This window comes from Rhyacophila brunnea, unplaced genomic scaffold (assembly GCF_057557595.1).
Source record: "Rhyacophila brunnea isolate RB1 unplaced genomic scaffold, BYU_Rbru_1.0 scaffold_2, whole genome shotgun sequence".
In the NCBI taxonomy this organism is placed as follows: Eukaryota; Metazoa; Arthropoda; class Insecta; order Trichoptera; family Rhyacophilidae; genus Rhyacophila; species Rhyacophila brunnea.
In genome coordinates this window covers 57111145-57124034 of record NW_028232859.1, presented here as the reverse complement: position 1 = coordinate 57124034, position 12890 = coordinate 57111145, and the positions used below count along the sequence as shown (strand labels likewise).

The following is a 12890-nucleotide window of genomic DNA, read 5'->3' as shown; positions in this document are numbered from 1 at the left end:
TATTATGTTCGAGTTTTCTGTTGATTGCGGGATTTTTAATGGGAGATTTATCCGTAATCGTATGTCGAAAGTTTATCAAAACAAAAGACAAAAAATATTCGAACAACCACATTAATTTTGATATGATAGTATTGATTGATAATATGATTTGATATGCTAGATCTAATTGGAATTGTCTGATTTTAAGATTACTTACGTGTATCCCCTTGTCCATTCAAAGCTGTCCATCAAGGTCCAAGCAGCATACGCCGTCACATTACAACCTTCATCGATGGCATCCAGTAAAGAATTTAAATACCCTTGGTGGTATTCGACTCTGTCCGTATCATTAAGTGTACCAGGAATGTCGGAAAATCCATTCTCCAAAATCAATATTTCTGGATCGTTATATGTATCTTTCACCCATTTGAGCAGCTTGGTGAAGCCCCACGGAACAACCTTACATCAGTAGGAATAAAAATATAATTTAAAAAAATAATATTATGTATTATTTTATTCTTAAATTTAATATTCAGTTATTGAATTACCGATCGTGTCAAATTGAATCTTTTATGAAAAATAACATTTACAATAACTTAGCGGAAAATATGAAGTTTTCAGTTTCATATAAAATTTTGTGGGTACTTATATTGAAAAATTACATCGTATTTTAAAAAGTATCGAAAAGTATTACGTAATTAGTAATTACGATGACCATATGTTATTTATTTAAGAAGACAATACTTTATTTTAGATCTTTATATTCATTTTATTTTAGAGAAATACAAATTTCGACCTTAGTTTGGTTCTTTCCATTTAAAGTACCAAATACATAATATATATATATATATATATTAGATCTATTTTAAGAGGCCATCCATAAGACAAAAACCATGTGCCATACTATAGTCCGACAAGAAGAAATCGTAAATAACAGGAAGTCGCTGTAGTCGCATATATAAGACTTCTCAGTGACGTACCTGTAAACTTGAACCTACTGATATTGGAAAGTCAGTCATATAAGACTCTTAAAATCAATTGAATATCATATAAATATAAATATATATATATATATCAGTATTTAAAATGAAATAAAATAAAAAGTTTATTATTATAAAATTATCCACCCATTTCTAAAATAATTCAACGCTACAGTCGCTATGTTTATAATACTATGGATATAATATATGTAAGTATGTTACATTTACATAAAATTACGAAGTTGCAGTGCTTAAATTTAAATTCTTCAAAACAAATTATGTCAAGTACTAATATTAGATAAAAAAATCTTACGTATAACCAATTGCATTGACTTGTCATCCAGCTTGGTTCAGTGTAAATATCAACGTTTAGGTCATCATCAAACGATGGCTGTCCATGTCCTAAGTTCCTAGTTGGCACTTTGGCCATTCTTGTCGTATAGTGGTTTAGCCCGAAGTAGTCATAAGTTCCTCGAATGTACTCTACTTCTTCTTTGGTAAAGCTTGGTAATCGAGATCTTTTGAATCCTAACTCTTGACTTCGCTTATCGATTGCCTCCTTCACAACCAAAGGATAGTCTCCCTCTTTCGAGTAGATTGGGCCAGCATACAATCCGACCTACAATAATCATAAAAAATATTAATAACTTAGTACATTTCTAACGGTTTATGTGGTTCATTAAAATAAATTAATACCGACCGAGGCTTATCACCATTTTACTAATATTTTCTTTAAATCAATGTTAAGAGATAGTACTATATTACTTCATTTATAGAAATACAAAAAAATAATGTATTCATTAAAAAAAATCATGAATTTGATCAATCAAGCGAGATTTGAACACTCGAGCCAGCGAACAAGGCATTACTACCTTCTGCTCCACGGCCGGCAGTATTAAGCCGTTTACACACATAAATAAGTTGACAATGTCGGAAAATATTTATTATGATATTGATCTGGTGAGAATTCATTGAGTATATGTATAGCGAAAGATGGAGGTAGGCTGTTAAGATCTGCCATAAACAGTGCACATTAAACTTAACTTAAAAGTTAGTCATACGTATTTGTAATTATTGAACTAAGACTATAATTATTTTACAGATGGTATTGGTTAGTTTTTAAAAATCAATTAACGCTTTCGCTGCTGAAGAGATACTGAGATTTTAATTGCCCCCTTTAAAATGCACGTTAATTACATCGATCGGCCGCCTAGTCATTACGCGCCGTGTGCGTCTTCCACGTCCAAAGTATTAAACTCCGCCTAAACCAAACCATAATAGTTTTGGTATATTTTGGGCGATATGACAATACTGCCCCTATAAGCAAAAAGGCAGTTTTTTGCCAAAGTCACATTTTGAGATAATATTGTGACATTAACGTTTTTTCAATTTTTCTTAATAATTTTTTAAATAATGTGGATGAATCATTTGATATATGGTATAAGCAAAAACTAGTACCTATATTTTCAATCGATGCTGTGTTTTTGCTTATGAAACTCGTTATAATGTCATTTTGTTTAGAATAACTACCGTTTGTGTGAAAAAAAACGAAAAACAATATGTCGATTATTATACTGAAATAAATTTTATACCGCTTTTGACTTTGTGTCAAATGGTTCAGAATTTCACGTACAGCATTATCTGTACACTAACTCAATTTGGGATTTTTGTCGAAAAGCTGCCCTTTTCCTTATGGGGGCAGAATATTGTGCACACTTTTTCATTCATACTTGTTTGCTTTCGTTGGATTAAAAATACATATTACACATAGGTATTGTTAAGTCCTGTCAAAACCAAATTATCTAATATATAAAAATTAATATTTGTTTGTTTGTTTTTTCGTATTTTATGCGCTGCCATACCGTTCATCCGATTGCGATAAAACTTTGTCAAATTATTGCTTGCACTTGCGCAAAGAGTATAGGCTATACTAATATATAAAAATGAATGTCTGTCTGTCTGTATGTCTGTCTGTCTGTCTGTCTGTATGTATGTTTGTCTGTCTATCCCTTGCGTTCCTTGCGTCCCGTATGCGTTCCTATACCATTCATCCGATTGCGATGAAATTCTGGTAAGTGGTTGTATGCACACCCATAAAGGTTTCTGAAATAGAAAAATCAACATCTTCTTCTTCTTCTTCATTATATTTTCTTTTATTCGTATGGTTCCTATACCATTCATCCGATTGCGATGAAACTTTCATCAGTTGTTGTGGTAACACCCGTAAAAGTTTCTGAATTAGTACGACCATCTTCTTCTTCTTCATTCTATCTTCTTTTATACGTATGGTCCCTATATCATTCATCCGATTGCGATGAAACTTTTGTCAGTGGTTCTGCTAACACCCGCGAAGGTTTCTGAATTAGTACAACCATCTACTTCTTCTTCTTCATTATATTTTCTTTTATTCGTATGGTTCCTATATCATTCATCCGATTGCGATGAAACCTTCGTTACTTGTTGTGGTAACACCCGTAAAGGTTTCTGAATTAGTACAACTATCTTCTTCTTTTTCTTCTTCATTATATCTTCTTTTATACGTATGGTCCCTATATCATTCATCCGATTGCGATGAAACTTTCGTCAGTGGTTGTGCCAACACCCGCGAAGGTTTCTGAATTTGTACAACCATCTTCTTCTTCTTCTTAATTATATCTTCTTTTATTCGTATGGTTCGTATTCGTATGAAACCTTCGTCAGTTGTTGTGGTAACACCCACAAAGTTTTCTGAATTAGTACAACCATCTTCTTCTTCTTCTTCTATTCTATATTCTTCTATTCGTATGCGTTCCTATTCCATTCATCCGATTGCAATAAAACTTTCGTCAGTAATTGTGCCAACACCCGCGTAGGTTTCTGAATTAGTACAACCATCTTCTTCTTATATTCTATCTTCTTCTATTCATATGCGTTCCTATACCATTCATCCGATTGCAATGAAATTTTGACAAAGTGTTGTGCTCACGCCCACAAAGGTTTATGAATGAATACGACTATTTTCTTCTTCTTTTTCTTCTATTCTATCTTCTTCTATTCGTATGCGTTCTTATACTATTCATCCGATTGCGATGACATTTTGACCAGTTGTTGTGCGCACGCCCGCGAAGGTTTCTGAATTAGTACAACCGTCTTCTTCTTCTTCTATTCGTATGCGTTCCTATACCATTCATCCGATTGCAATGAAATTTTGATCAAGTATTGTGCTCACGCCCGCAAAGGTTTCTGAATTGATACAACCATTTCTTCTTCTTTTTCATCTATTCTATCTTCTTCTATTCGTATGCGTTCTTATACCATTCATCTGATTGCGATGAAATTTTGACAAGTTATTGTGCGCACGCCCGCAAAGGTTTCTGAATTAGTACAACCATCTTCTTCTTCTTCTATTCATATGCGTTCCTATACCGTTCATCCGTTTGCAATGAAACTTTGGTGAGTTGTCGTGCTCATGGCCACGAAGATTTCTGAATTAGAAAATCATCATCTTCTTCTATTCGTATGCGTTTCTATACCATTCATCCGATTGCAATGAAACTTTTGTTAGTTGTTGTGCGCACACCTGCAAAGGTTTCTAAATTAGTATTATATAAAATACAAAGTTTGCTGTTTGTTTGTTCCATCCAATTTTGATTTTTTTTACTGCATATTAACAACATTAATAACGTTTGCATATTTTGGATTCGATTTTAATTTAGTGTTCTTTTGTTTGACCTTTATTCCTATTATAATTATTTTCATATTGCCATATTGTATTACACAGATATTTTAATATAGAAAAAATAATTACCTCTCAATATTTTTTAAATATCTAAGATAAATATAACCACGAAGCGACCCTGTGCGAAGCCGGGTACTTCAGCTAGTAATATATAAAAAATATTAGTCTATCTATAAAATATTGAAAGTTATGTATGATTTAAATCCATAATTTTAGATATTTTATAGATATGCGAATATTTTTTGACAATAATCTATTATGGCTTGGCTTTTGCAGGGTTTAGTTGAATTTTAAAAGCTAAGCAACACCGTCTGAAAATAAAATTGTAGTTTTATTTAAATGAAAAGAAATACGTATAACTGACAATGTTGAGTGTGCACTATTTCTGGCGGATATTAACAGGCTACCTCCGCCCTTTACCACTGTATGATATAATATACCGCATTTTTTCGATTATAAGACGCACCCTTATTTTTATGTAAGTACCAATAATACATAATAAAAAATAAAAACATTATCCAAACTGTAATATCACTGACAAAGTCAATCGCAATAAAAAGGATTTATTAAAAATAGACATAGGTAGGTAATATTTATTTGCAAGAAAATATAGGAATACGATCAATTCTCCAATGACGAATAATCGCTTCATTTATGAAAAATTTACGTCCTGGGGCCCGATGTTAGAACTTGCGAGTGCCAGCTGCCCAGTCGACATGACGTCATATGACATCATTGTGACGTACTACCGGAGTGATAATAGCATTCGAGAAAATAATGCTAGTCAGATAGTGGCGTTATTCATTGTCACCATACACAAATAGGTGTTTCATCATAATAATATCTATGGTGAGCATTGTGTGTTGGGCGGCATGCCTCGAGCGTGTATTGGCTGACGTCACAATTACGTCATGTCGTCGGGTGACACACGAGTCGATAGTTAGGAAATCGCGGTGCTGTAGCTCTGTTTCCGTGTTCAGTCTTCATTCATACAGAAATACTACATATACCATATTACCTACTCATAAATATGTGTGCAAAAGGAATCGAACACATTTTTACTGTTTTGTACAAACAATAATAGAAGCATTTTATTTTCAACATTGAAATATATATCCCATTGACATGGTATATTATCAAATGGTATTATTTTATATACTTAAATTGAATGTTTCGGCATGACTGTTTCTCCGTCAAACACTAAACACGATAATAAACATGAAGCAATATCAATATTTTTTCATAGCATAGTAATAATGAATAATTTAAGGATAACACCATTTATTTACAGAATGTTGGAAACAGTTATGTATAGCAAAGAATGTCTCCTCAAATATCATCATTAAAGTGATAATATATAGCAGTGCTCCGCAACCTTTTCCAACCCATGGCACACCAAAGGTCTTCCCAGAATTCCGCGGCTCACCACACGTAAAAAAAATTATACACCAAAACATGGACTCCACATCCTGAAAGGGGACCCCAGCACAAGATCTTTGGTGGGCTCCCCTACCTATCGCTAAGGTTAAAGACAGCGTGATACGAAGCGTTTTTCAAATAGTGTTCGAGGTAAAATTAATGGTATTGATTTTATGTTTAGCGATTTTTTGTATGGTTATATTCTATTGATATAATTATGGTCAGTTGTCAGGTTAGGAATAATTATTTGTCGAGTGTAGGACACAATTTATTATTATTGTATGTGGTCATGAAAGATAAGAAAATATATCATTATTTTCATCAGAAGCACATTTATATAAAAAAAAAATGGAATGGGGGGGGGGGGGGGCACATTTTCGACAATGCAGCTTACATAATTTAGACAGAGAAATACTACATCATAATATGTATATTATAATATCAGACTAAGAAAAATTAGTTAAACAGATAATTAAAAAATATGTGATTATATATTTTATTATTAAATATAATTATATACTTATCAGCGTAAAAACAACGTGTAAAAACACAGAATGACATTATAATTAAATACCTAGTTGGCATTGGATTCCTTTAATCAATTTTGAGTAGTTATAAATTTATGTGGATATTCCTATTCTTAAAAATAGTCATCTAGATCATTGGCGGCCGGTGACAAGAATATGAGGGAGTGCAAAAAAGACTCACCTATTTATGCAAGAAGTCCATCCTCCGATCCTTGGATTTTGAAAACACGTCAATAACACGAATATTAAAGTCCGGTATTGACGATATCAATTGTTTTTCTATACTTAGCATCGCAAGAGCATTTAACCTGCCTTGAGACATGGTATTTCTCAAAAATGACTTAACTCTCTTTAAAGTTGAGAAACAACGCTCACTTTCCACTGAAGTCATCGGAATTGTACAAATTATTTTTAATAGGGTAACACTTTCACTAAATACTTCCAGTAAATTATTATTAGTGAAAAGTTGAAGTATCGACAATGCTCCATCAGTAACGTAGAAATCTTCTCTACTGTATAAGACTATTAGTTCATTTTTAAGTTTAAATTTGTCAATAATGTCGTATAATGATGTTACCGTATTAAAATCTGTAGTTGGAAAATTTGTATGATAATCCCGGAACTTTTCACTAAAAAACAATTTGGCTATTACTAAATGACCTTTATATTCGAAACGATCTTTCGCTTGGTTCACTATAATGTCGCATACTTCATTGCATATCACAGAATGAGGTAAATCATTGGGACGACGTTTTTTCGATGGTTGAATTTGTGACATATGATTATTTTGACGAATACATTGTATAGCACGCGTAAAGTGTTCAATGTCCATATTTATCTCCAACACGTCCTTTGACCTCGATTGAAGTTGTTTAAAAAGTATATCACAGTTTGGCATAATTTTGGCAAAGAAATCTAACCAAAAGTTAAAATTGTCTTCGTTTAAATACCGTAACAACATTCCAGCTTGATTAATGGTATCGGCGTCTAAATTTTCAGATTCTAAAATGTGTTCCATGCACTCTTTTAACTGATCTCGATAAGTATGGACAACAGTAACTGTTCTTATATTAAAATTCCACCTCGTTGTTGGTGCTGCTGGTATTTTTCTATGAACTATTTCTTTCAAGATATCAGTTCTCTTCGCAGACCTCGAAAAAAAAATTGGAAACGCTCGTAAATTAGCAAAAAATTTTCGGACTATGGTGTTAGCTGAAACACTTCTTTCCATTATCAAATTCAATTGATGTGCATAACAATGTATGGAGTGTGCGTGTGGATACGAAGCTTTTATCAAAGCCTGTACACCACCTAATCGGCCACTCATCACGGATGCGCCGTCATAGCTCTGGCCAATTAGTTGTGCTTGTTTAATGTCGAGAAGTTCTAGTTCTTTCAAAATTTCAGATGCAATACCTGCCGCAGTGTGGTTTTTCGGCGTCATAAATTTCCAGAATCGTTCATGGATCTGTCCGCGTAGTTCATACCTTATGACCAAAACAAGTTGTTCTGTAGTAGATACGTCCGTTGTTTCATCTGCTTGTATAGCTACAAACTTGCTTTGTGATATTTCATTTTTAATTTCGTTACGGCACACCTCTAGAATCGAATCTAAAATGTCATTTTGAATCGTTTTTGATGTACCCTTAAAAACACTATTGCTCTCCAAATGCTGTTTCATGGCTATGTCAATTTCCGAGACAAAGTCAATAATCCCTCGGTAAACACCTGGATTATTTGAATCTGCAGATTCATCATGTCCTCTAAGAGCTAATTCAAATGCACCACAGAACTTCACACAGTCAATCAATCTGGATAAAATATAACGATTTTGGTCGACACGTTCGTTAAATTGTTTCACAGATAAACCGTACCCTGCATCCAATTGTGAACGTATATCTATTTCTCCCAAGACTGCAAGTTGCATTTCATTTAAAATATGTTTTCTGAACCACTGTGTTTTTTGATTTTTACTGACAAGTGGAACAAGTCTTGAATCCCATGGACCGTCCAGTTAACATCTCCGCCGAACAACAGACACGGAAAACAAAATAGGGTATTAAGAATATTACATCCGCAAAGCCATTGTGTTTTTGAGTACATTTGCACATTAAATTTCCGATTAACAATCTTCGTTTTCACTGTACAATTTTGAATTAAATTTATAGATGGCAAAGGACGGCCTGCCACTTTAATATCAATTCGTTTGGAAAAATCATGACGATTGTCCTTAATACATGCAACTGAATACACGGTACTCATTGTAAATACTATTAAATCTATATTATAAACCCAACTGTCGAACGATCAACCCATAGACTATATCAACCAAACTAACAGTCGTGAATATGATTATATTTTTGACACAATATGCATCGACATGAAGTTCGTCATTTCATTATAATAATTAGGCTTCCAACTGTACCTCGACGCCTCGCCTGAGTTATATGTAGGAATATTCATATTGGTTAGTGAGGTTTGTGTATAAAAGTCCACATGACTAGTTTATGTGTGTGTGCTTTCGACCGGTACACTGTACTTGAAATGAAAAGAAAATGAAAAACATCGTTTCCAACGAAGACTCATATAGTCTTATATAACTTTGGTGATTTTGATTCTACAAGCTTCATTTCTTTTGTCGTTGTGGTTGTCCGCTATAAATGTGTGCGTGTAAAATGTGCGTAAATTCAAGGAACACTTCGAATAATGCTCCTGGCGTGTCACATCGATGGAATTATTACGTGTGTATTGGTCGCGTCTCATCGACATTGTTTTTTCGATATTTGTGTGTATGGGTGACTGAGGCGAAGTGTTGAAGCGCTTGCGTTACCATTGTTCGAAAACGCGCGGAATTTAAAATGAGTGATTTCGCATAAGTTTTCGATATCGCATTTTTCTGAATACATGGGGGTTTTATATTATATATTTGTATTTAATCTATGATGGGAGTGCACTGCACACTTTGCTCCTTTACTAGAGCCGTCCCTGATCTTGATTATTAAATGGGTTGGGAATCCCTGAATACGGGACGGGTTTGGGTCGAAATTCCGAAGGCTCAGAATCCCGAATGGCCGAAATTTCGAAAGCCTAAATCCCGATTACCGAAATCCCGAACGCTGAAATCTCGAAAAATAAAAAAAATACAAACAGTAATAATGCGCAATCTCAACACTTATCTTGAATTGCGCAAATTTTCCAAGAGAGACAAAAAACCATTTTTTTTTGGAAAAATGGGTTTGTGTTAAGTGTTAAGATTGCGCAAATTTTTACAGGAGAGACAAAAACTCATTTGTTCTACAAAAAAAAAATAAGGGGGGACATGCTCGTCGAAGGTCAAAATTGGGTTTTTATTGTATTTTCAAACCATGATCCAGGACACTCCTTAAACGTTGTAGATAATCTATTTATATAATTTTGAAGCCTTATTATCCTTTATAGTTATTTTAAACATTTAATGACTGCATAAAGTATTTTTGTTACCTAAAATAGTATTCTTTTAAACCTTTCGCTTTAATGTTTTAGAATATAGTCATATTTCGGTACATAACTGTGCAATGGTATTAAGATTTTTTACATTTATTAATTTTTAAACGCATTTATAAAACCATGAGTATAATTTATTACGAGATAATTTTTGTAAAATATTCACGATAAAAAATTATATTGATAATCTCTGTGATCCCAAATTTGACAAGAATTAGGCATTTTATTATTCAAAAAATCGGCAAGATTAACACATTCAAAGATAATTCTAAAGATATTTATTATAAGCTATGTCTTTGAACATTCAAGTGTGATAAACATTTTATGAATAATGATTGCTTTATAATAATTATTGACCTAAGAATAAGGTAGTGTTTTTTTGAAATACGCCATTTCTTTTGCAATTCCCCAGTAGTTAAGCTACAACATACGGCCGTAGCCATAAATTGACAAACTATAATTAAAGTAGGGAGTAAAATTATGTTAACGCGCGTTTTTGAACATGTACCTAACCGAATTCTATTTTTTTTTTAAATGGCACATGTTCAAACACGCGAGTCAATATCATTTTACTCCCTACTTTAATTATAGTTTGTCAATTTATGGCTACGGCCGTATGTTATAGCTTAACCACTGGGGAATGACAAAAGAAATGGCGTATTTCAAAAAAACACTACCTTATTCTTAGGTCAATAATTATTATAAAGCAATCATTATTCATAAAATGTTTATTACACTTGAATGGTCAAAAACATAGCTTATAATAAATATCTTTAGAATTATCTTTAAATGTGTTAATCTTGCCGATTTTTTGAATAATAAAATGCCTAATTCTTGTCAAATTTGGGATCACAGAGATTATCAATATAATTTTTTTTTGTGAATATTTTACAAAAATTATCTCGTAATAAATTATACTAATGGTTCTTTAAATGCGTTTAAAATTAATAAATGTAAAAAATCTTAATACCATTGCACAGTTATGTACCGAAATATGACTATATTCTAAAACATTAGAGCGAAAGGTTTAAAAGAATACTATTTTATGTAACAAAAATACTTTATGCAGTCATTAAATGTTTAAAATAACTATAAAGGATAATAAGGCTTCAAAATAATATAAATAGATTATCTACAACGTTTAAGGAGTGTCCAGGATCATGGTTTGAAAATACGATAAAAACTCAATTTTGACCTACGACGAGCACGTGGGCCGTTAAGATTGCGCAATTATCACTGTTTGTATTTTCTTTATTTTTCGGGATTTTGGCCTTCGGGATTTCGTTCGGCACCTCCTGAATACATCTTTCGCACAAATGGCTATCACGGCATTTCAGGTCTAAGTAGACGAGTTGATCCGGGTTGCCGCTTTTATGGTGTTGTCAACTTGTGTGTATTCAGTCTTTTTATAGACATTGTATATTGATTACAGAATCAAGTAAGACAATAAAATCGCAATAATATACACACTAATAATATGTAATAATTGACTGGGCTCACCTCAAACTCCGTTGACTTTAGAGCCGCAGCCACAGTTTCAGGCAAATCGTCAAAAGGCTCATGCCAAACTCCACATAGCGTCAGTGAAATTCTTCCTGTCAAATAAAGGATGTATCATTTTTTATGTGATTATTTAAAGGCATGCTATTGCAGAACATTCCGATAATTTGTACTAAAAGACTTGTTCAAGGGGAAAATTGGCCGATTATAAAAGGCAGTAGAACCATCGATCAATAATTGATTATTGTACATAAAAAAAGAGGTACTTCCGTACAAACTTTATAAAATGTAGGTATGTATTAATATTGCATGAGTTTACGTAAAGAAAATCGTGGAGAATGATAATATAAATTAGTCTTGATAGTGATATTGAAACCGAAAAAGTTATCAACTAAGTGACCATCCATATATGACGTCACACTCTAGGGGGGAGGGGTGAGAGAAATAGTTACGTCACAAAGTAAACAAAAAATATTAACGGATCTGAAAATACAATATTGGGGATCGGGGATTTAAGGATAGATATTAAAAAAAACATTTTTTCTGTTTTTTAAGATGTCAAAAATGTGACGTAATATAGACGGGGGGGGGGGTAAAAGGTTATCTGATGAAGTGTGACAATGGGTAGGGGGTTAAAATAGCCAAAATCATGTGACGTCATATGAGGATGGCCCGGTCCCTTAGTTGATAACTTTTAGACCACTATGCTATAATAGATCCCAGCTGGAGCTGGGTGTGATATTTTTTTCAAAAAAGGTTATTTGTGTCGCTACATTTCAAACTCAGCCATGTCCATAATGGATGAAAAGGAGAAAAACAGCTTTTTTGTTTCCTTGTGTACACGGTCATAAAGTTAAAAGTTTATATTATTGCGATTATAGAATGCTTAAAACTAATAAGTTCCACATTATTAGTTTTCATGTAATTTTCATAGATTCTTCAAAAAATGGATTTCCAGCCATTTTATTAGCTATAATGGTGTCATTCTTCTGGGCTGAACTAAGGAAATGGAAAAGGGCAAAATAATAAATAAATGTTGATGAGAACATAAATTTATTTTCAAAAAAATTTCTCAATATTATAATATTAATTTAGACAAAAAATAGGAAAATGTGATTACGACGGAAAAAATATGGTTTCTAATTTTAAAATATAAAAAATCGAAATAAAAGTGACTTCATACTCGGCAACATAAAAACCTAAAAAAATCCCTCAGGAATTATTATAATTATAGATGTGTATTAAAAATTAAATTTTACAAATGGTCCAAATGGATAATAATTA

At 32.8% G+C, this 12890-nt stretch overlaps 1 protein-coding gene across 1 annotated transcript in view; it reads right to left on the bottom strand.

The window, feature by feature from the left end:
- Positions 1-12890, bottom strand: part of LOC147072574 (myrosinase 1-like) — a 57218-nt gene that overhangs the window by 26795 nt on the left and 17533 nt on the right. Inside the window, exons 4-6 of the mRNA XM_085947336.1 lie at positions 11607-11701; positions 1273-1578; positions 197-438 (exon numbers count right to left, since the gene is read on the bottom strand). Coding sequence (XP_085803462.1) covers positions 197-438; positions 1273-1578; positions 11607-11701 — 643 coding nt within the window. The remainder of the gene's footprint in view (positions 1-196; positions 439-1272; positions 1579-11606; positions 11702-12890) is intronic.